The sequence below is a fragment of the Trichosurus vulpecula genome, chromosome 4 (genome assembly GCF_011100635.1).
Source record: "Trichosurus vulpecula isolate mTriVul1 chromosome 4, mTriVul1.pri, whole genome shotgun sequence".
In the NCBI taxonomy this organism is placed as follows: Eukaryota; Metazoa; Chordata; class Mammalia; order Diprotodontia; family Phalangeridae; genus Trichosurus; species Trichosurus vulpecula.
Window position 1 is genome coordinate 433712833 of NC_050576.1, and position 25472 is coordinate 433738304.

At 41.9% G+C, this 25472-nt stretch overlaps 1 protein-coding gene across 1 annotated transcript in view; it reads left to right on the plus strand.

Annotated features, from left to right (window-relative positions):
* LOC118846457 (LIM domain containing preferred translocation partner in lipoma) overlaps positions 1-24890 on the plus strand; it is a 507446-nt gene extending 482556 nt beyond the window's left edge. Inside the window, exons 9-11 of the mRNA XM_036755013.1 lie at positions 8376-8554; positions 15154-15274; positions 18859-24890. Coding sequence (XP_036610908.1) covers positions 8376-8554; positions 15154-15274; positions 18859-18987 — 429 coding nt within the window. The 3' untranslated portion in view covers positions 18988-24890. The remainder of the gene's footprint in view (positions 1-8375; positions 8555-15153; positions 15275-18858) is intronic.
* Positions 24891-25472: the final 582 nt, after the last annotated feature.

The following is a 25472-nucleotide window of genomic DNA, read 5'->3' on the forward strand; positions in this document are numbered from 1 at the left end:
CCCCCAAAGTAATCCAGATTGCCTTCAGAGGTGGTGGGCTCCCTGATCATGAGAGCTCTTCAAACTGTAGGAGAGCATTTATGAGGCATGGGGTGGGCATGGGGTTCCTTTTTTTGATATAGGTTGAATAAGGCATCCTCTGAGGTCTGAGATTTAGGGATCTCCAGTGTTGTTTCCACCAAAAAGATTCTCTGATTTTTGTGGAAAACAAACAAACAAACAAACAAACAAAAACACAGAACATTTAAGCCACAAAAGCCAACTCAGATCTGCTATCCAGTGAGAAGATGATTTGTTTTCATGTAAAACAAAGGAGGTTCTAGCCTATGATTCAGTTTAGAAAGGTGAGCTTAGTGGAAACTTATTGGGGCTGCCCATGAATCTACTGGCTGGGTGATATTTTGGTCCATACCTTAGGAGCCTTCATAGCCCTTCCCCATGCCACCACTGGTGCAGGCAAGCATGAGCTTTCATTGATGAGAGAAAAGGCTTCCTTTCTTTCTCCCTATCCATGAAGCCTAGGTGAACTTGGCACTGTATATGTTCATTGCTTCCTTCCATCAGTAACTGCCACACTCTCTAGTGATATGTACATTCTTGCCATTGGAAAGGTTTGAGAGACATGTGGACAAAACTTTTGAAAAAAGAAATTAATTATATTGCAAAGACCACAAATTCCAGTAGGAGATCAGAGAAGACAAAACTTTACAGATTTAGGACCTGGGCTAACCAAACATCATTGTTTGCCAAACAAACATCATTGTTTATCATTGGCTGCCTTTGTTCCCAGTGTCTTCTTTAAGAACAACATCCCAGGGAAAACTCATTTTGTAAGGAATTGTATTTGTGCCTCAGAGCAAAATGGGGTAATTTGGGATAGTATTGATGACCCTCTACTCTCTCTCTCTCGCTCTCTCTCTCTCTCTCTCTCTCTCTCTCTCTCTCTCTCTCTCCCCCTCTCTCTCTCGCTCTCCCTCTCCCTCCCTCCCCCTTTTCTGCTTTGTGGTTTGTTTGCATATTTTCTATTCTTCAAAATAAAATTGCTTCAGTAGTAGTGTAAATGAAGACTTGGCAAGTAGCAGGCTTTTGTAATCTCATGTGAATTTAGTGATATATGAATTTTCCAGTTTCCTTCTTAAGTGAGGAACCACTGTACCAGAGGCCTATGGGAAAACTGCACCAATAGGTAATTTTATCCACAAAACACGTCCACATACAGCCCAGCACACATACCCACACACTTCATAAGCATGCCCTGAAGTACCAAGAGCACTTGGACAGAAGGCTCTCTCAAAGATGTCCTAAGACAACCAAGTCTCTCTGGCACAGGAGAGATATCAGAAGCCACTGAGCCCAATACCCTTTTGCCTTTTGCCACCTCTCTGATAGGTGTAGTTCCCTACCTCATCCTTACCCCAAGTAATGAATTACTGACTTTCAGAGCTAGAAAGGAACTCTGAGGCTAAATAGCCTAGCCCCAGTCAAGAGCAGAATTCTCTCTCCAATATAATCAAAAAGGCATCATCTAGTATTTGTTTGAAGACCAAACAAGACAGGCCATCTCCTACTTCCAGAAGGAGCTTATTCTACTTTGGGATAGCTCTCATTGCTAAGCTGGGATGCTTTTCCCAACTGCAACCTCTCTATACTGATAGGCATTCTCCTCTCTGGATCATAACAGATATATGATCCTGAGATCTCCGAGTCTTGAAACTCATACATGGGGGACTTAAATGAGGTAATTCCTTTGCAAACCAATACTCTTACAATCTTATTTCTTCATTTCTCTTGCATTGGTTGAAATAGTTGAAAAGAAGCCTTCTTCTATAGCATTGACTAGTGACCTCTAAATATGCACCCTCAATACATCAGGAACACATCCTTTCCTTATGTGAATCCTTCTTTCACCAGTGAAGATCTTAACCTCTCTATAACTTGGCTGATCATCTTTGAGAGTTGGTATGGTATATAACCTTCTGCACTCTATAGCCAATGGATATGAGCTTCAGTAGATATATAGCTGGGTTTCTCTGCAGATGATAGAAACACATGGTCCTTCCATGGGTAAGGTGATTGGTCCCCCCAGCTTGGAACTCCATCCTTCAGCTGAGCTGGTTTGGCCAACAATGAATACAAACTCTTCAAACTGAATCTATTTAGGTGGGTTCAGATGATGCTTCATACCCATACACCAGAGTTACCCTGGCATCCACCCTGCCACTCCATATATCATTATGACCAGAGCCTCCTACCACAACAGCAATCAGATTTTGCAAACTCTTCTCTTTTACAGGTTAAATATTTTTACATCTTTACTCCTAAACTCAATATCGATTGACATTGACATTTTAGCTTGGGAAGAGAAATCCAATCCAGTCCGTTAATTCTAGAAAAAAAGACTTGTCAATTGGCTCACCACCCCACCCCAAACCTCCTTTTCCTGGCCACTACCCACTTTATGTGTAATTTCTTTTATTACAATATGATCTTCTTGAGGTCAGGGAATGTCTCACTATATCTAGTCTCTGCATCCCCTCTGTCTCTAGCTAAGTGTCTGGTACCTATTAGGAGTCTTAATAAACACTTTTAAAATTTATTCATACAACCTTTCACCAGGGCCAAACTTGAACCCATTCCAGTGTGGCAAACCCTGACAGTATCATTGTTTTCCTAGCATTGTCTTAAAAGCCCAAGGTCCCCTGAAATCTATACTGAAAAATCAAAGGTAGATTTCTATGCCACAGATTTGTTGAAGTGTGGAATTCTGTTCATTACTCTATCTGAACATTTCAAAGCATTTTGTAGTTTATTCAAGAAGGCACCCCAATCTACACTTCCGTTTACCTAGGTTTAACAACTTAACATTAAAGTAGAAAATTGGATATATCTGTAGCACTTTGATGCTTGCAAAGAATTTTAATGGGATTTCTCTCTTTATCATTACATTCTGGTTTTTGTTAATTCTACAAAGCAACACTAATTGTTCTAAGAATTTATTTTGTATTTCTTCTTTTGTACATTGTGGAAGCTATTAATAGACACAGGCAGTTTCTTTACGGATTCTCTAGAGTTTTCTAAAGAAAGTATCATGTCATTTGAAAATGGGGATAATGCTTTTTATCCACTTCAGTGATGGCTATGCCTTTGATTTCTTTCTACTGTCTTATAAATATGGTTCCTTATTTTAAAGTACTATTTAAAATAAAAAAGGTGAAAGAGAAGGAGAAACTCTTCTTTACTCTGGTATTTGTTGAGAAATATCCAAGCACTTTAGACACATGATCTCATTTGAGCTTCACCACACCAGGACATAGGTATGTCATATATTGTCTCCTTACAAATGAGAACACTGAGGTTTGGAAGATTGAGTGCTTTGGTCTGAAAATAGTGATAACGTTTTAGTCCATACTACTACTGCTTCTTCAAAAGGCTTCCCATACAGCTGGTAAGCATGAGAGGCAGAATTAGAACCCATGTTTTCTCAATGGTAACTCCACTGTTCCATACTGCCTTTTTGAAGGATTAGTATGTCATTGTCTACCCATCACTCCCAGGAAACTTAACTCCTTGCCTTAGCTTTAAGCTGACAATTCAACCTATTTCTACAGTGTTTTCTGATTTTAAAAGGGAGATATGGACTGAACATAAGATCCATTTGAGCTTCAGGAAATGAAAAATTTAACATTTCCAGCTGGCAAAGATCGATATATTTCACATTAGACTTTTCGGGAGCGTTTCATGCATATGCTCCCTGACACTTGTTAAAAAAAAAAAGCCTTCAGTTCTGGAGAGGGATTCTGCCTGAGGCATCTAATAATCTTAATTTCTTTATCATCCAGACATCAGAGCAAATGTTTGTACATTACCTGTGTGGTTTATTTTTATTCAGAGGATGGTTCAGGAGCTCTTGCTGTGAAACCCGGCTGTTAATTATGCCAGCCCAAAGTGGAGCACAGGCCCCTCCAGATTGTGTGTATCTCTAGTTAAGAAACAGGAAGACTTGGGAATTGGTACAAAGATGTTTTAGTTAGAAATCTTTTCTGTTTATTTATGACCAAAATTTAATATTTTCATCTCAAAATTATCATTGGACAATGGTAAAAAGGCTTGTGGTCTGGGGAAAGCATCTAAGCCACAATTATTCAGTGGCAGCCTACTAAACGCCCTCTACCACCTCTCCCTGGAAGCTTAAATACCTTGAACATGGTTGCTCAGGTGTTTGCAGGTGCTTCTGGCTGTGCATCCTGTCAGATCCTGGAGCTGTTGCTTTTCCTCATGTGCACTTGAATTACATGTGTCCTTGTTTCTCATGTCACCTTTTCCCATGAAATCAACTCTCCTCTTTGTGGAAATCAACCTACCAATATGTATTAAAGTCACCGTTGTGCACTAGGTATTGGGTTAGGCACTGGGGATACAAAACCAAAAATGAATTAGACCCTGCCCTCATGGAGCTTATGTTTTATCTGAGGAAACAACACATAAATACCTGCTTCTATAGAAACATAGATAATTGGGACTGTCAGGAAATTCCTCTTGTGGAGAGCAACACTTGAGATGACTTTGATCAAAAGGAGGATTTTTAAGCAATGAATGCTACACAATGTTCTCTCTCAAAGCTTTGGAAAGGGCATAGAGTGCTTCCTAGATTAGAGTATGTTAGAACTCAGAGTAAATTTAGAGATAATCTCTCCCAATCTTGTCATGTGTACAAAATAGAAAAAAAAATGAAGCCCAAAACATCAGTGAGTTATCTAAGGCTAAACCTTGAATAAACAGTGTCCTTGACATTGACTCCAAGCCTTCTGGTCAGGTGATCTTTTCAGGGTAATTCAAAGGACAGCATGGGATGGTGGAAGGGACAATGGTCTGTGGGTCTGGAAGAGCTGGCTAAAAATCTTTTCACAGGTATCATCTCTTTTCCCCTCAGCAAAGTCTCAAGCTATCTGGGCCTTAGTTTCCTTACCTAAAAAATGAAAGAATGGAACCCAGTAGTCTCCAAGGCTTGTTCAATTCCAATGTAGGTCCCTATGATCTTTCTTCTGTATCTAAGAACTTGTGATGGGTTTGATCACCTATCTTCACTTCCCTGCTAGAGAAAGAAAAGCAGAGAGGAACCTTAGTCTTTGCAGGTGGTAGAGGAGAAAGTCACCAAGAATTTATTAAACTCCTACCATGTGCCAATGTGCTAAGTCCTGTAGATGAAAAGAAAGGGAAAAAAAAAACCACCCAGAAACAACAACCAGTTCCTGCCCTGATGGAGCTTAAAGTCTAGTGGGCGAGACAACAAACAGAAACCTACACACAAGCAAGAGACAGCTAGCTAGCTAGAGACAGATAGATAGATAGATAGATAGATAGATAGATAGATAGATAGATAGATGATAGATAGATGATGGCTAGATAAATGATGGCTAGATGGATGGATGGATGGATGTATAGACAGACTGATAGATACATGGTGAATAGATAGATGATAGAGGCATAAAACAGATAGCTATAGATAGGGATACATGTCATATATTATATAAGCGTAGAGATATATGATAAACCAGAGATAATCTCAGAGGGAAGATGCTAGACCAAAAAAGGGGCCAAGAAAGGATTTTTTTTTTATTTTGCAAAAGTAAGTCTCTCGTTGAGACTCAAAGGAGGCCAGGAAATAGAGACAAAGAGAAAAGGAATTCCTGGCATGACGGTCAGTCAGTGAAGATGTCTGGAGTCAGGAGATGGAATATCATGTTCAATGTACAGCAAAGACTAAGAGAAAAGGTGTGGAAGAGAGTAAGATGTGAGAGGACTAGAAATGTTGGAAGGAGCCAGGATATGAAGGGCTTCCAAAGCCAAACAGAAGATGCTCTATTGAATCCTGGAAGTAAGTGGAACCCAGTGGAGTTCATTGAGTAGGGTACTATCATGGTTAACCCAGCACTTTAGGAGGATCAGTGTGATAGTTGAGTGGAGAATGAATTGAGATGGTGAGAGAATTGAGTGTAGGGCACTAAACAGTAGGCTACAGCAATCATCTGGATGTAAGGTGATGAGCATGTGCACTGTGGTGATATTGATATCAGAAAAAGGAAGGAGTCATAGGTGAGAGAGATTACGGAGGCAGAAATGATAAAATGAGGCAACTGATCATGTATGAAGGAGGGCCAGAGCTAAGAGTGCAGGATGACTCCTAGGTTTTGAGCTTTAGTTAATGGAGGATGATGGTGTGCTCTACAGTAATTGGGAAGTTAGGAAGAGAGGAAGGTTGGGGGAAAGATCAAATATTTAGTTTTGGACATGTTGAGTTGAGAGGTCCACAAGGCACTGAAAGGAGAAATTAGAGCACAAAAGCCTTCCCAACTTGGCCAGGTTTCTGATGGTCAAGTATCCTCTGCATTTGCACATGTGTGTGTATGTCTATGTCTATGTGTATGTGTATGGATATATGTACACACACACACACACACACACACACACACACATACAAGAAAACCTTACAGTTATCCAAGGTCCTGGGGAATGGATCTATTTACTCTTCAGTGTCCCCTTGTTTGCTTGCTTTTTTTTTTTTCCCCATCAACTCATAGGATCCAGTTTGAAAGATTCAGCGGTCATCTAGTCTAACCAATGTCCTTATTGGCACATGGGTTGCTCAGTGAATAGTGTTGAATTTGGAGTCAAGAAGACCTGAGTTCAAATCCTTCCTCAGGCACTTAGTTGTATTAAAAAAGAAAAATCAATTAACCTCTGTCAGCCTCAGTTTTCTCACCTGTAAAATAGGAATAATAGCATTTACTTTAGGAGTTTGTTGTGAAGCTCAAACAAGATAATATATGTGAAGTTTTTTTTCCAAAATTTAAAGTACTATGAATGTTAGCTCTTATTTTACAGAGGAGGAAACTGAGGCCTCAAGTAGGCACTTGCCTTAGGTGATATGAGCAGAAAGTGGCAGAGCTAGGAGGTGGAGCTAGCCCCCCAACTACAGCCAGTGTTCTCTCCATTGTGCCACCATTTTCTTCAATCAGGTATGGAGAGTGAGCAGTGAAAAGTTTCAGTTCCAAAAGTGAGCATAAAATCATTACAAGAGAGCAAGAGCATCCTTAAAAACAATGCCATAGAAGTTCACAGTCTCATATAGCATGCCCTTTAGTTTTGGCATATTGAAATATTTGTGTTTATTGGTGAGTATATAAAAATAAAATATTTCGTGGGTGATGAGAATGGTAACAAGTATCAGAGATAAGGGAAGCCTCATTTAGGAAGCAGCATCTTACTGGAGCCTTGAAAGATAGATCCTATGACTTCTGAAGGGTAAAAATCAGTAGAAAGAGCATTCCTGGCAGACGGCAGAGCTTATGCAAAGAAAAGGAGGTGGGGCATGAATTGCTAGTATCTGGGAGTGGCTATTAGGGCAGTTTGGCTGGAATCACTTCCAAAAAGGGAAAAAATAAATCAGCCTGAGAGTTTCTATGCTTGGGTTCCAATGAGTACTTTTGGAAGCAGTAACTAATATACCTTGGTGTTTATTTCTGATTATATTTTGCTCTGTGGCTTCAACACCAGTGGTTGCAACTGAGTCATCATGTGATTCTCCTTCCTGAAGCACTTGTGGTCAGTTGTGTTCTTTGGGTGAGGTTGCTGCACATGAAAAGGCAGCTGCCCCATCTCTAGTCCCTCCCATTCCCACTTCTATATCTGCCCTCCTGCCACCCTGTCCTCCTCAGACACTTAAAGCCCTGGAGAAATGGGCACTCTTTTTCCTCATGGTGAGAGAGCCCAGTTACCACAATGGATAGAGATCAGCTTCAGAGTCAAGGAGATCCTCCTCGGAATATCTGCTGGCTGTGTGACCCTGGATAGCTCCCTCAGACTCCAAGTGGCCAGGAAGGCGCTGAACTACCTGCTTTAGCTGAAGGAGATTTTTAAGCCCATAGGTCCAGTCACAACAGCAGACCAGGCCTCTAGATAGTACTTTCAAGTTTCTCAGATGTTTTATACACATCACCCCTTTGGAGCTTTACAATAGCCCTGCAAGGTTGGTGCTCCTGGTATTATCACTCCCATTGCACAGAAGAGGCTCTGAGAGAAGTAGCTTGTCTAGGATCACACAACTAGTGAGAGTCAGAGGTGGACTTAACCCCAATCTTCCTGATGGCCAAATCCAGTGCCTATTTGGCTCTGCCATGTTGGGTCTTCATGGTGTGAAGTTGGATTGGATACAGCCCCTGGTATGTTCTGTGACTCTTCCCTTAGTCCCCCATTCAGTAAACACCCTTTCATAGTTCAGCCTTTCAGAGAAAATGGTGGCTAAAAGCCATGAAGGGATCCCCACAGCCAGCTGTGACTCTCTGGCTAACCCAGCTGTAATCTTTGTTCCTCTACAGAACACCCTGGAGCAATGCAACGTGTGTGCCAAGCCCATCATGGAGCGCATCCTGCGTGCCACAGGGAAGGCATACCATCCTCACTGCTTTACCTGCGTCATGTGTCGCCGTAGCTTGGATGGGATCCCATTCACTGTGGATGCCAGTGGGCACATCCACTGCATTGAGGATTTCCACAAGTAAGATTTCCCTTTCCTCTCTTTCCTTTGTGGGCTTGCCCCTCTTCCTCCTACTTTCTTCTCTTCCCTGTGGATTCTATTTCCTTCTACTCCTAGACTAATAAAAGGCTTTGCTGTAGTGACCTTCTGCTGACAATTAGAGAACAGAGCTGGCCACTATGAAGTGGGTTATAGGATAGAAGGTCAAAACAAGAATTTTGAAGATATTTCTCCTTTTGTCATCCACCTAGGTCACATAGTGCCCTTTATTCCAAGACAGTGAACCCACATATTGTTTCAGTAATTCAAGTGTCAACGAATTAATAATTTATTAAGCACCTACTATGTGCCAGGTATTGTGCTAGGGGTTGGGAACACTCATGTAAAGAATAAAATCATCCCCATTTGCTGGAATATTATGTTCTAATGAGAGAGGCAAGTACATATACAAAAAAGAAAGATATAGATAGTCCAAGTACTAAATTAAATAATAAATATGTGTATACATGCATCTATGCACACACACATACACAAAGTAGTCAAAATAACTTACTGTGGGAAAGAGGGCTCTTGCACACAAGAACTGGACTCCATATCAATAAAAACACACCCACATGTAAATATATTCCCAGAAATATGCAATTCCATGATTTCCATTGTGTGCCTCCTCCCTCCATTAGTGTGGATGTCAGCCTTCTGTATTGTAAGCAGTAGCATCCAAGAGACTCAGAGAGATGCTCAGATTCATACAGCTCATGTCAGAGGTGGAACTTGAACTCAGATCTTCCTGATACTCTATTCACCACCAGCATCCACCAAGAAGAGAGACACAGAAACAGAGAGCCAGAAAAAAGAAGAGAGACAGAGACAGAGAGATGGAGAAAGACAAAGATATGGAGAGACAAAGACAGAGAGACAAACAGAGACAGAGAGATAGAGAGACAGAGACAGAGAGATCAACTTGAGACCAGCCTTCTGAATGAATGATATCTGAACCTAACTGAGGGACACAAGTCTCTCCCTTGGTTCACAGGCACAGCCTCCTGGGACCTTGGTTCACTTCCTTGGTGCCTCATAAGGGGAGGGCTTTTGTGGGGTCATAAATTCACATCATTTTAAATTTTGATCTGAAAGCTACAATGCCAAGTTCCAATGGGGAACATTCACATTTTGGGTCATGAGTTTCAATGGTAGTGGTGTGCTTTGGGTTCTAGGGAAAGACTGGAAATACTGTTGATTTGAAGCTCTCAATCTAAATCAAAAAAGGAAGGGCTCCCTTTTAAAGGGCAACCATAGCATGAATTATATTTCAAGCAGTTGATATTTTGGGCTTGTAATACACCTAAAAAAACCCCAAAAACCCTTGAATCTATTTCAAGGAAGTTGAAATCCACCTCTGGAGTGTGTTCTTGTCTCTCTCTACATTCCTTTCCCAGACTTACCCAAATCCAAGAAAGACAGATAGATCTAATCAGAGCACCAATGTTTCTGTTGCTTGAATAGACATACATTACACCCCTCAATTAAAACAGGAAATCAATACTGACAAATGTAGGTTGATGTCTGACACATTTATCTTTCATTTCTAAGGGCGGGGAAACATAATTAGAGACTTGTGACTAGTGACATAAGTGTGTAAGTCTGAGAGTGCCAAGATTGACTTGAGCAAGCAAGGGAAGAATCCAAGGCCCTGAACTGTGCCCCCTCCCCATCCTGACCACCACTGGCTCAGTGTCCTGGTCAAGCATAACTGCATCATGTGTTTCATGGTACCATCGCTTGGGTGCCTGGCCAAGGGGCTGGTGGCAGCTTGTGTTTGTATCACTTCTCCCAAAAACTGGAACACTCTGTATGGGAACCCTGCCAAGTGCTCTAGCTTAAGAACAGCAAAAGACTGCCCTCCCCTCCAGCCCCAAGAGTCAAATGGGAATCACGGAATGTCAGAGTGAGGAGGGGCCTTAGGAAACATCATGTCTAATGGCCTGCTCCCTCCAGATGAGGCTCCAGAGAAGGCATTGGACTCCCCACTGAAATGTAGCTTCAGAGGGCAGAGCTGATTTCATTTTTATCTGTAGCTATCCCCAACCCTTTGAACAGCTTCAGGCATAGAGAAAAACTTCAACCAGTGATGGTGGGAGCAGCCATGCTTTAGGAAACTGGAAACACCATCTTCTAGGGCTTCTGTTTCCTCCAGGTTGGACCCACGATATTGAGGAAATGTGCCTGAACCTCTCTGCTCTCTTCCATGCTGAGATGCATAGAAGAAGGGGCCCACCTCGTCCCCTTCCCCTGCCTCCTTACGAGAGATGGGAGCTCTCTGCCCTCTTTGTCACCCCTTTGAACACTCTGGCCACATTTGGCCTGTTTTTTACATTGTATCAGTCAGTCGGTCAGCAAACATTGACTCAGTGCTTGCTATGTGCCAGACACTATACGTGATGCCTGTGTTGTGAAACTTCAGGAAAGGGAGGATGTGGTGTCCTCCACAGTGATCAGGAAGTTGCAAAGGCAGGAGTGTTTGACGAAGGGACAGGAAGGAAATAAGCATTTATCTAATGCTTGCTATGTGCCAAGCATACTGCCAAGCACTTTACAAATATAATCTCATTTGATCCTTATAACAGCTCTGTGAGTTGGTATGGTTGTTATCCCCATTTTAGGGGTGAGGAAACTGAGTCAAGCAGAGTTTAGATGATTGGCACAGGGCCCCACAGCCAGTGAATTTCTGAGGCTGGATTTCAGCTCAGGTTTTCCGGACTCCAGGCCCAGACCTCTATCAACCGTACCACCCAGCTCCCTCTGTTTGGAGGGAAGTATATGTGTTTTTGGGAAAGATACTGGGGTCAGTGTGAAGAGTTCATGAACACTTTGTAATCTTATCTTTAACTGGGTCTGACAGGGGGCCTTCCCTTGGGGAACCTTTCTGTCTTCATTATACATTTTCTTTCTGGGTTCTTGTCTTGGATTCTCCTTCCAGTAATTTTCCTTGGCTGGATTTAACCTTACAAACTCCAGCTGTCCATGATCTCTCCTTTTGTGACATCAAGGATTTCACACACACACACACACACACACACACACACACACACACACACACACACCTTTCCTCCCTCAACATTGTCTGCTCAAACATAATGTTCAAGGCAAACACTTAAACCTGGAGAGATATCTCACATTTCCTCCTTCAATGGAAGGCATCCTGAAACTATTTAGAGGACCAAGGTGGGATTGGGAGCTCTCCTTGTGTGACCTGGGCCAAGTGACTTTTGTGGGCCTTGACTTCCCCATTTACCAAATGAGGCAATTGGCCTAGATGGCCTCTGAGTTTCCTTTGAGCCCTAGGATTCCTTTATCCTACATTCAGCATCTTGGACAAGGCATTGGCCCACTCTATAGTTTGGTTTCTTCCTCTATAAAATGAAGGAATTGTAGTAGATGACTTTCGGGCTCCACTCAAGCTATAAATCTATGATTCAAAACCCCCTTTTTTCAAAGCTTAATGCATTTGTAGCCATGAATTATAACCACAGAGTTTCTCTGAGAATAGTTACCTCTAATATATTAAAATAAGAAGAAGCAAAATTTCCAGGTGGATGGATAGATTTATTTAGGGAGTATTAATGGAAGACTGTAATTGAGTCATATCAAGCTCCTACTATGTGCTGAGGGCTGGAGACAAAAAGACAAAAAAAAAGCTTCTATCTTCAAAGAAATTATGTTCCACTGAGGGAGGGAAGGAGGGAGAGGCATCTTGGGCACAGGTGTGGTACAAGGAAAATGGAGGATGGATAGATCAAAGTAGGTTTCCCTTAGATCAAATGAGGTCATATTTCTAACTGAGCACAACATCTGGCACATAGTAGGTACTTAATAAATTATGTGGCCACTGAATTGGGCTTTAAAGGGACCGAAAGATTCCTTAGCACTTATCCAGTATATTAAAGTTGAGATCCTTTCCAAGTTTGGGGTGTACTAGACAACCCCTGAGTTTGAGTTTCTTGGACATCAAGGAAAATAAGCAGTGAATCTCAGACATGTGGATTACCTTGGGAAAAACAAAGGAGACAGGATGTTGAATGCTGAGTTCTGGGCACAGCAAGTGGGCATTTGACTGGCACACACAGGGTGTGAAGGGGAGTAATACAAAATATGTTTGGAAACAGAAAATTGGAACAAGATTTTTGAGGGCTTTAAATGCCAGACCGATGAGTAGGCATTTTTTTTTTCCCTAGCGATAATCCAAAGACATGGAAGATTTTTGAGTAGAGAAGTACCATGGTCACACCCAATCTCTTAGAAGATTCCTATGGCTTTTGCATTGAGGGTGAATTGGAGACAAGAAAGATAGAATGAAGGGAGACCAACTAGCAATTTATTTCATTTTGGAGTTTTTTTGTTTTTTTTTCTTAGTTTTTAGTTTTGTTTTGTTTTGTTGTTGGAGAGGGGAAGGCAGGGCAATTGGGGTTAAGTGACTTGCCCAAAGTCACATAGCTAGTAAGTCCGTCAAGTGTCTGAGGCCAGATTTGAACTCAGGTCCTCCTGACTCCAGGGCTGGTGCTCTACTCACTGTGCCACCTAGCTGCCCCAACTAGCAGCTTATTTCTAGAGTCCACATAAGAAGCGACAGATGTCTGAATTAGTGTGTTGGCCACATGAATCTGTAGAAGACAAATGGAAGACACAGGGTCATAAGTGTAGGGCAAATGATTTTTCCTCAAGGAAGTATGTAAACTTCCTGCATTCATCCTACATTTTTTCCAATTCTCATACTCCTGAATTTGTACCACAGTTTTTCATGGCCTCTTTTTAAGGCTTCGATCGATCACTCCTGATGCCACTATTCATGGTAGACTTCAGCACTACAGATGCCTTGTGTGCACTGCCAACCGCATTCATGTGTGTATGTGTTTATAGACTGTATGTAAAGTGCTTTGAAAACGATTCACTGCAGTGCAAATGGAAGTTGCCAGTCTGGCTCTCAGTCTCACTCTATACTCATTTTCAATCCTGCTGATCCTGGGATGTTACACTGGGGAGATGAGTCTATGTTTTCCTGGCATTTCCTTGATCTCTTCAGTTCTCTTCCATACCTGGAAGAAATCAAGAGTCATTCCCACCTAACTCAAGTCTCACCTGCCATACAGGACTTACTAATTTCTGGAAAGAACAAAGCTTTTCTTCCTTGTCCTTATTATTTTAATAAAGTAAACTTCTTCATTAAGGCTTTCAAGCTGGTGAAAAATAACCCATCAACACAGGAACAGTAGAAAAAGCACAGGCATATTACACCCCCCCTGACTGTACTTATGTTCCATAATAAATACCAACAGCTTTTCCTCTTCAATTTTTCAAGAGGCAAATTATCAGTTTGGAAATAAGATCAACACATCTAGGATCTAGGAGAGTCAGGAGTATGGTCATGAGGCATAGATGTGCTTGTTCATGGTTTCCTGTGTTACATTAGACCAATTACTCAAGTCTCTGTGCATCTACTGCTGGGAGTTGAGAAATATGGGGCAATAGCCATTGTGATCGAGTGGGATTGGGGGCAGGAGGCAGAATGGTACTCCTCGTGGGTGTTCTTAAGTAAGATCTAAGGACATAAAGAACCAAGGAGTAGATCATGGAGGAATCATAGCAGGTGGTGGCACAGGGAAACATTCTGGTACCTGGTAATGTGCCCTAACTCATTAGTAATTCAATTCAACACATTTCTATTATGGCGCCGAGCACTGCAGATACGGAGACAAAGATGAAACGGCTCCTGACCTCAAGGAGATTATATTCTGCTTCAGAGGAAATAGCATATACAGCAATAAGTCAATACAAATTATATACAGACAAATTCCAAGGAGCCCAGGGAGGTTGGAGGAGAGCACTGAGGACAGAGAGAACAAGAAAGCCTTCATGTTCTTCCTGATTTCTGTTGGTTCTTAAGATGAATCTCGATAGGAGTGTTCAAATCAAAGATAAACGTGAAGAAGAAAGGAGCAGCTAGGCAGCAGTGAGTAGAGCACCAGCCCTGGAGTCAGGAGGACCAGAGTTCAAATCTAGCCTCAGACACTTGACACACTTACTAGCTGTGTGAGCTTGGGAAAGTCACTTAATTCCAATTGCCCTGTCTTCCCCCCTCCAAAAAAAAATTGGTCCAAGGCACTATTTCCAAAAGTTTTTTGTTAGACTGTAAAAATGTAACATGAAGGTAGAAACACTTGAGGACAAAACAGGTACCATTTTTCATCTTTACGTGGCACAGGGTTTTGCACATAGTAGTTTGATTTTTCAGTTGTATCCAACCCTTCATGACTCCATGGATCATATTGCGCAGGGTTTGGGGTTTTTGTATTGTTTTGTCTGGCAAAGATAATGGAGTGGTTTACCATTTCCTTCTCATCTTGAACATGGTAGCATCCAAGAAATCATTTTTGTATTGAATTGTACCTTCTTGAGAGCAGGGTCTTATATGGTGGAAATGAACAAATCTGAATGGTCTCATGAACCATACCCGGGTTTCAGATTTGAGTCAAATGCTTTTTCTCCATTCCCACATCTCTGTTGCCTCTTCCCTGGAGCTCCCTATGCAAACCTTCTAAAAAGACCCACTCACTTATTTTTTTCAGGAAATTTGCCCCTCGATGCTCTGTGTGCAAGGAACCGATCATGCCTGCCCCAGGTCAGGAGGAGACTGTCCGTATCGTGGCCCTGGATCGGGATTTCCATGTTCAGTGCTACCGATGTGAGGTTTGTAGTCTAGCCAGGCTACGAAGGCCTAAGTCCCACCAGCATAAGAACTTCAATATTAAAATATATGGCTCTATGAGCCCTTACCTCTGCCTCCAATGATCCAGCTGCCCTCAGCAAGTTTAGTTTTCACTTGCAAGACTTGGCAGGGACGGGGGCAGGGAGGGGGGAGGCAGGATGGCACTAGCTGTGCTGAGTCACTGAGATGTATTGGCTATTTGGAGGGGGCAGCTTGGTGGCAGAGTGGGTAAAGTGTCGGAATTAGAGTCAGGAAGGCACAAATGGAAATCTTGTTTCAGAAACTTACTACCTGTGAGACCCTGAGAAACTTTCATTCTCTCTCAGCTTCAGTTTCCTTATGTATAAAATGGGGAAAATGGCATCTACTTCACACCATTGTTGTGAGGATCAAGAGAGATAACAAATTTAAAGTTCTTTACAAACCTACAATGCCATATCTATGCATGCCAGCTATGATCATGTTAAAGTTTAACCGGAGGCAGCAGCAGAAGGTCTTGGAACTTTGAAAGCTCAGGTTTACTTATAATGATTCTAAAACCATAGAATCACAGAAACTCAGAACAGATTGGTGAGACATCAGAGGTCATCCAATCCAACCTCTACCATTACAGTACTACAACAACAAAGTTTATGCAGACTAGGAGAGGTTAAGGGACTCCTCTGCAACACCCTAACAATTATTATTCTAAATTCTATTTGAATATTTCCAATGACAGAGCTCGGTACCTCCCAAGGTGTCCCATGCCATTTTGGGACATCCTTAATCAAAGGAAGTGTTGCAGCCCTGAACTTTCTTAACACAAGAGAGGCATCAAAAAACACACTTCAGGGGTTTCTTCTATATATCCTTAAAGCAGCGAGCTTTCCCTTGTTGTAAGTGCACATCTGTTCTTCTGTAATGCCCTCCTAATGGGATCAAGCTGAACCAATTGAGTCCTGCATCCCTACACAGGATAGATCTTTGTGTGGGTACTATCTGGAGGTTTTGGTGGACACCATCTTCATTTTGAGGGCAATGGTAGAACCATAGCCAAGAACATTCATGATACATTGGGCCACACTGAGAAGCAAAACAACCAGAAACAAGAAGGGAATTATACTACTACACTCTGGCATCATTACCCCTTAGTTGAAATATTATGTTCAGTTGTGGACACCATGATTTGAGGAAATTATGGGCAAACTGGAGACCATCCAGGAGATGCCAACCAAGATGGTGCAGGAGCTTAAGTCCATGTTACATGGGGTTCACCTGAAAAAGACTCAGAATGTTAAGCCTAGGGTAAGACTGGGAAGGGTTGGGGGTGGGAGGGTAGACAGAGGATCAGACAACTCTGCAGGTACTTGAAGGATTGTCACATGGAAAAAGGTTGAACCAGCAACAATGGATCAGTGCTGCGAACAGATTAGGCTTCTTATCTAGGAAAAAAATCCTGAACAAATCAAGCTGTCCAATATTTCAGTGCAACACTTCCACAGTTTGTGGGTTTTCCCACATCCTAAGCTGAGGGGCTACTCCCTTCAACTAGGAACGGCACTTGCCTCATCTCATTCAAGCCTCCCAACAACCCCGTAGGAGAAGGAAGAGGCAGGGGTAACTGTTATTCTCACTTTTCAGAAGATACTGCGGCCAGAGAGGGAGCACAGGTTTTCACCACAACACAAAACAAAGCTGAGACAGACCATAGTCCTCCCAGCCCCTGACCTTTCATGAGTTTGAATAATCCTGGTACTCACCTGAGGGACCCCACCTCTCTACTGGAAGGGATCACAAATCCCTTTGCCTCTCCAGGTCTCAATCTCCTGAGGAGTTGGGACTGGATGACCCCTGACATCATCACCAGCTGGAAATCTGTTCTTTAGGATCTTTCTCCTCAGAGATGCTATTGTCCCCATCCCCGCATTTATTCCAAATCTCTCCTTATTTGAAACTGGATTAAATGTAGAGAATCCCCTCTCTTGACAGGTTCTCTGTGCTTCTCTGTCTTGCCAGAGAAATGGTATCATCATAGAGAGATTTAGTTAATTTATTTATGGGCTTTATACTAGCTTAAACTGAATCCCATTCCTTGCCCTCCTCCAGACAAGTCCTTGAAGTGACAGGAAAGCCAAAGACCTGGTGGTTGGAAGCTGCTCCCTTGGGTTCTCCTCCTTCCCACGCCCTGGTTGCCTGAGATAGTGAATTATCCTGTTCCTATCAGTGCTGCTTCTTGGCTAACTGGACACAAATCAATTTGCTGTCCAGTATTTCTATCCCCCCATCTCTGAGCAATCAGGATGTCATTGAGGCTTTGGGAAGGGGGTGATGAATTAGGCTGTGAATATCTGATCATTAGCCTTATCTTTCTTTACTTCATATTTGTGCAGAATACTAAGCTGACATGGTCTTATCCATCTGCATAAGAAAGTAGTCAATATTCCTATATCTCTTGGAATAAAGTTTTCAATTTGTTGTATAGATATTAGCTCATTCGAGCTCTCTGCCATACTGTGAGGTAAGTGTGAATAAGGCATCCCATTTTAGAGAAGAAAAGACTGAGACTCAAGGAAAAAAAAACAAAACTTTGCCCAGAGTCTCCAATATTTTCCGTGGGAATGGCCAGTACCACACTCTCCCATTACCCTCTTCCTCTCTGAACATTGGAACGTTAGGGGCCGATACTGCCAAAGTTCTAACTAGAGAAGGCTGACTGGGACTTCTCCCCTGGGCACCCAAGTATAGAGAATGCCAGAAGCGTGTTCACTCATTTAGAAGTGCAGGAACAACTGAAGTTAACACCTTGTTAGCAAGAATAATTAGTTAAAAGAAGATGCTGCATGACAGCGTTCTTCCTTCTCTTTGGAGGCTTGATTCCACTGAACTCTCGTCCCCCAACCTGAATCTGCCCTTCTTCCTCCTCCTCCACAACTGAGCTGGTTTGAAAAAGTCGATGTTATCCCCCCCCCTTTTTTTTTTGCTATTTATCTTAGGCCTCATCATCTTCTTCTTCCTCGTTCTCATCACTAGGATTGATTTAGTGCCCAAACATTTGCAAAGTACTTGGAATAGGTTTTCTTAGTACCAGAATTCCTGCGGATGTATCTGGCTCTAACCAGACTGAAGGGCACCAAAGGGACTGCCTGTCTATCTATAGACCTTGGTCTTCACAAGACCCCAGAAACTGGTCCTTGAATGGCCCCTCAGTGGCCTCCAGCCCTCCCTATGCTGATCATGTTTCTCCATCAGGAAGCCCCAGTACACTGTCAGAGCACTCAGGGCAGAGATGGCATCTCCCTTTCTAGAAGCAGCTAGATGGTACACGGACTGTACTGTGGACCTGCACTCAGAAAGACCTATGTTCAAATCCAGCCTCATTCATTTACTAGATGTATGACCCTGGGTAACTCATTTAACCTCTGCCTGACTCAATTTCCTCAGCCATAAGATAAAGCTAGTGATAGCACCTACCATTCAGGGTTGTTGCAAGGATAAAGTGATCCATCTGCTGAAGTGCTTTTATTTCCTTCCTTTGCCTCCCCTCCTTCTCTCATCCCTCCCTTTTTCCTGTGTTCTTTCCTCTTAGGATTGCGGTGGCCTCCTGTCTGAAGGAGACAATCAGGGGTGCTACCCGTTGGATGGCCACATCCTCTGCAAGACCTGCAACTCAGCCCGCATCCGTGTCCTGACTGCCAAGGCCAGCACTGACCTCTGAGAATTGTTGATGTCCATTGTATCTGAATGGGGGAGGGGATAGGGAAGGAAAGGTAGGAGGAAGGCAGGGGTTGGAGGTGTGTCTCAGAGGTATCACTTTGCAGTCGAGCATGGCACCATTCTAGGGGTGGAAAGGGCAGCAAATAAGAGGAGGAGCCACCTTTGCCCATGGGTTTCTTTGTTGACGTTTTTCCTATCCCCCTCTCCTGGGAAGCACACTGAATCCGCTGGCTTATTGGTAGATCTCACCAGAAGCACAAAACAACCCAGTTCACCAGGTCAGATCCTGGCTGACCTTTCTGTACAAGGACTTCACTCGAGCACATGGATGATTCTCTTCCATCCCTTTCACTTTTTCATTCCTGTAACTTTTCATACTTCCATTTGCCTGACTCGCCTTCTGGTTGAACAGCTTTTTATAGCTTAGTATTTTACTGTTGCAGAGTATTTATTCAGTGGGGATACCAGCTTCTAGAATCTCGAGTACGAATGCACCAGCCCCTCGATAAAGGGTGTTGGCTTCTTGGAGCTGGTGCTCACCAAGGCTAGACACTCTGTTGATGTATATAGGAAATTATGTCTTTGTGTTTTACTAGAACTCTAAAACCAATTATGTGCCTTAAAAAATCACAAATGATTTTTCACTAGAGTACAAAGAATGTAACTAATATATTACACAATCAAAGCCTGGTTTGGATGTGCCCTCTGGCATTCCTCAGGCTAAAGCTGTAGTGGTCATTGGCTAGGCTATTTGAAATGGCAAAATCGCCAGTCCAGCTGGTCCAGCACTACCTGCATTTTGTCAGATTTTCAATGGTTGATAGACGTCTCAAGGGAACTGACTTGGGTTTCCTGATTTCATGAACCAAACCGAGCATCTCACTGCAAAGTGGAGACAGGAGACCCAAAGAGCTTTCAAAGAGTTTGAGCTGGGTCTCATGTTATCTCTTAGCATTCTTATTTTTTTTTTTCAATTAGGACTGTCCTTTTTATCCGCAATGCTCTGTCCGAGACAGCCTAGGGGCATTTGACTCTTCCTGCTTTGAACCCAGTTAGGATAGCTCCTTTCTTCTGGAGAAATGCCGCCATCTCCCCATCCCCCGCAACCATCTGCAGTGGACAGCATCATCCTCCTCAAGGCTGTGACGCATCTTCTGCCATTCTTAAACTTGCCCTTATGGTTGCAAACCAGGACTCCAAATGGTTGTCAAATTTTAGTTGATCAATTCCAAAAAGATAAGAAGGAGCAGGAGAGAACATGGAGGAAATCGTCGCTTTCATTAAGAACTCATTTTTATCCAGTGGTTCTAGCATTTTTTCCTCATATGCCAAGGAAGTCACTGACAAAAATAAAAAATGCATAGCATATACAAGATTAATAAAATACATGTATTATATATACACATATGTATGGCTATACATACACACACATATATACATGTGCATGTATTTTTTTTTCCTAGATAAGAACCAAAGGACTTAAACTCATAGTACTTGCTCCAACACATCCCCATTGACTAAAGACAATTTTTTTTTTATTTGGAAAAGAAGATCTTGGGACTTGAAATGTTTCAGTCAGTGGTAGAGCTCTGGCTTTTCAGTGGCGTGGACAAAGGGGAGATATTGTGTGTAGATCTTACAGTGTGGGGTTCATCCAGTGTCATGGAGGTGGTTTGTCATGGTCTTTTTGTGGGATACTTTCTGATACATATCAACCTCTAGTCTCTCACTTTTGGTCTTAAAGAGTTGGCTGTGACACTGAGGTGATTGGATCAGAGCTTAGCAATTCCCCAGGGTCTTACTAGGAGGTGTCAGAGGCAGAATTTTCTGAACCCAGGTCATCTGCACTCCAAGGCTAACCCTCTACACTTCTACAGCCCTCTGGCTCTCTTCATAAGCATTACTTCTTTACAAATAAGGTCCTTTTTCATGCTTTTTTCCCCACTCTTTGTCATATTTTAAGAAATTAGAAACAAAAGTTCTAGATTCTATCCACAAGATCTCAAAATTTAAAAAGTAAAATTTAGTGGCCCACGCCTCCATGCTGAGAGATGAGTCCTTCTACATTTTCTGATTTTCTTAGTTGGAATTCTCAGCCTTGCCTCAAGAATGCTCGGTATTTTCTGCAAATGAATTTTATTCTAATGGAACCTTCTGAAATCTGTGAAATTGGTCCATTTTCCAGCCTGTTATTCAGAGACCTCGTTTGGCAATGAGTCACTATAGCTTGTCTGAGTTAATTTTGAGTTTGCTTGCTTGCCAGCATCATAATGCCCAGTTCAAGAAGTCCCAGCAGATATGGAGCTATCATACGTTTCAACGACCACTGTCTTCAACACTTAAGCCACCCCCTTTACCTCAGTGCTCCATCCTCTGCCCCTTCCAGCATGGACCTCACAGTTTGGGCAATAGGAACTCTGCTGGACTTGGACCACCTTGGGGCAGCAGGAGGAGTTTTGAATACAGTGTCAATGAGCAAACTCTCAGGATTGAGCCTAATAGAAAGCCAGACTGCCTTCAGCACTGATTACTAGGAGATAGGGGTGGTGCTTAAGAGTTATATACTGACATGCATTTCGTAGCTCATTTTCCAGTGGGTATGTCAGTGGCAAGATATTTTCCCTAGATCAAAAAGCAAAGAGGCTGCCTCAGTGAGGAATGAGCTTTGTCTTTTATAAGTGACAAAGCTGAACCTCCCCCCTCCCCACCCAGAGTCATGATTATCCAAAGACAAAGACTACACGCATCTATTTATGCTAATTGGAAAGGGAGCAAGTGGATGCTGGCCATCTTCACCAGGTCCCACTAGAATTGAATGTTCCCACACTCATATGCAGGCCTTCTGAAAACAAGGCTGTTCTGGCCTCCAGCCCCACAGCGTGACTCTTGGGTACCAGCACAGGACTGCTTTCTCACAATCTTCATAGTGTATTTATCACATAACCTCCTATATCTTTGCCAAAGATTTAAGAAGTAAATCTGTTTTTAATATAGACTCTTAGATTTTTGTAATGATAGATGTGCACACTTTTCATGACACAGAAATATTTAGAGTTTGTGTGTGTGTGTGTGTTTGTGTGTGTTTGGATTTGCTTTCACAAGAAACATAAAGGATTTTAAATTAGCTTATTCCAGGTTTTTGTTCATTTTTGTCTCTGATTTTATTTTCCTTCTTTGCCTTTGGCAGCAATTATTTCTTATTATGAATGACAACTTCACCAGCATGGGTCTTTGTGATTGAGTTGCATGAAATTTTGTCTATATCATGATTTGCAAAGATGATACAGCCTTAAGGATAGGATTATATTCTGGTTTAAAAAACAAACAAACAAAAGAACACTGTCCTTACATATAAATGCATAAGCAAGGGAAAAGATAGATCATCTCAGATCGTCTAGGAACTAGAATGTTTAAGAAATATATTTGGTTTTAATCAGTTCATGTTGTCAACATGGGGTAATATTTTGAAGTCTGGAAGACATGGAAAAAAATTGGGAAAAAAATCTGATGCATTGTGTTCTATGCAGATGACAATATTTTTTTTATGAGAATGATTAATTGTCTGAAGTCCCAGTATGTGCCAGTGGGTATGAGGACTCATCTGGTAGTGGGCCTGTCCTTTAACAGATAAAAGCCATTTGTACATTCCAACCTAAGACAAAGTACTGAGAAACTCTGTTTCTCTGAAACATCAAGCTCTGGGTTGTTTTTGTTTTTCCTTTCCTTCTCTATGTCATTAATGTGTTATCATGGTATTTGTATGTATGTATGTGTGTATGTATCAGAGGAGGAGGGAGAGAAGCTGAAGTAACCCGAAGCAGTTTCTTAAAGTAACTGCTAAAAAGTTATTAACACTAGACATATCTTCTAGCCAAGAGAGATGCTGCATATGATTTGTGGTTGACATTCAAAGTTTCTAGTCAGAGTTTCTAGAACTTTTTGTAATTCTCTAAGGATGAGGTGTGAGGTGAAAGCATTTACTTCAGGTGTCTGTGAGCTGACAGCAAATAAAGGAAGAAAGAATGGAAATTTGGAGAGCAGAGCTTCTTGACTGGCTCTGGGTTTCTTAGTTAGTCAAAATCCTATTAACCTGAACCTACAAAGAGAAGCAGTGTTCTTTCTCGAGATTACAGTGGAGTGATCTTGATGACGTCAGCTTCTGTGTCAATGGCCTCATGGTTCCTCCATTATCAAGTCATGAAGGGTGTTAGGGAAATGTTGGCAGCCACTACTGAGGTCATGGAAACACTAGTGTGACCTCCCAGCCTCATGTCTTTCCTCCTGACTTCTTAAGGCATGTTTGCTTTTTCTTTCTTTTTTTAAAGGCATTTCTAGAAATATTTCTCTTCTACCTTAGTATTTCACATTTGTCATCTAAACAATTGCTCACCCATCTGTTGCCTGGAGCTATGATACATGTGTGTTGCCAGTGAAATGTGACAGAGTGTTCCATGTGCACCCATTTTAGACATTTGGACTTTGGGGGTGGGGAAGAAGCCTGCTGGAAAGGAAATGACCCTGTAGAATGTACCAGTAGCAAATCAAGAGGGCAGAGCTCTTGGTGAACTTTTAATGGAAAAGATCACAGACACAAGGTTAATTTTCACCTCATTTTTAGTTAAGGAATTGACTTGACAACCCACCAATGAATTTGTGAGAGCAGGAAAATGTTGCAAAACCAAAAATAAATTCATTAGAAAGACAAGAGCAAAATTCAGAAATGTAAAGGGCTCTTTCTCTTTGGCAGAATCTCATTGTGTTTCTTTCCTTAAAGTCTATCCCTCTTGCACAGTTTTTGGCTGAGTCTCATGAATCAGGAAGTGTCTTGTTAATCCCTAAATCATGATGAACATTTCAGAACACAAAGGATGATTTATGGCCTGGGGTGAGCATTTGTGGTTTGACCTCATTCTGGTATTAGTCAACCATGATGATAATAAAGACAAACACTTCACACTTGTGGCCTCTGACTTCCATTAAGCATCTCCATTCTGAACATTGTCTTTGGACATCCTATCAAAATTAATGCAGAAATGAAATTAATGCTGCGGCTAAGTTGGGAATCGTAAGCATGAGTCAGGGGTAAGGTATGGCTGTGAACATTTCAGTTTAAATTATTTACTCAATGAATCAGTGGAATAAGACTCTCCATCACCCCCACCACCCATTGGCTGGAATTTTATTTCTAGACTTTTTAAATCTTCAACTAGAAACTGCTGTGAATAAGTAGAAATCATTTCCTTTCTGTAATTTAGGGTTTCATTGAGTCTTTCACTTTACTTTGCTATTTGCCTGAAATTGTGGGTTCATTGTCATAGGAACTCTGTTTATCCCTCTCAAAGCCCTATGTCATCCTATAGTACTCAGCCTTGTATTTCAAAAACTTGTCCAAAGATGAATCACCCAACCCCCCAGAGGCCTTGCTCTGCTTGTTTGAATGTTGAGACTTCCCATAATTCATATCACCTGGCCGTCTCTTTGCTTCTTGCATTCTTGCTACCTCCATGGCTCATCTTCTTTTCCAAGCACACACAGTCCTTCTCACTTTGGGTGTGCCACTTGACGTGTCCAAGTCACTATTGGGCAAATGGATCTACTGGGGGCCTTGGCCTTTCCCTTTCAGCAAGCTGCCATTTGGATCTTCATGTGATTTGTGACACTGGAAAATTGTTGGTATTCAAGAGATGGGCTTTGGAGGCAAGGATAGTCTTGGAGGACTGAAAACTTGACACATTTGGTCAAATGTAATACAGCACTCACCACCTTCTCCTTCTCAAGCTCCTTTTTCATTATGGCGCCTGTCAAAGATAGACATTTCAGTGAACTGATTGGAAAGGCCAACAGTCCAGTCAGTGGTCAGTAAATCACTCAGTAAGCATTTATTAAATGCTTACTATATGCCAACTAGTGTGCTAAGCCCAGAGGATACAAAGAAAGAAACACACACACACACACACACACGCACGCACACACACACACACAAATGAAATATTATCCTTTCTCTTAAAGAGACCTGAAACTTATCACCATCTGGACCTTTAAGAAAAAATAATTGAATAAATAAATGAATGAACAAATGACATGTATTTGTCATTACCTTTACAATTGAGATGCCCCACCCACCCACCCATAATGGGGAAATGACAGATACACCAAAGCACATAGGGCTTCCAAATATTCTATGAGGTTGAAGAAACTCTTTTTTGGAAGAGAGATCATGAAATGTCACCTACAAAAGGAAGATAATAGAGACAATATTGCCATCCATTGATTTTTGAATCACCATCTTTAGAGTCTCAGGTCATAGTACATGGCCCTACCTAAAAGGATGCTTCATTTTATCATTTCCCAATGGAAGTTCTAATCCAAGCACTGGTGTGCAAGGTGATTTAAAAAAAATAGACAAGTTTGAAAAGAAGAAATTTTATTTTTGAAACATCAACTAAAATGTGGGGGTGAGAAAACGTTTTGTTCCTTTGGGATATG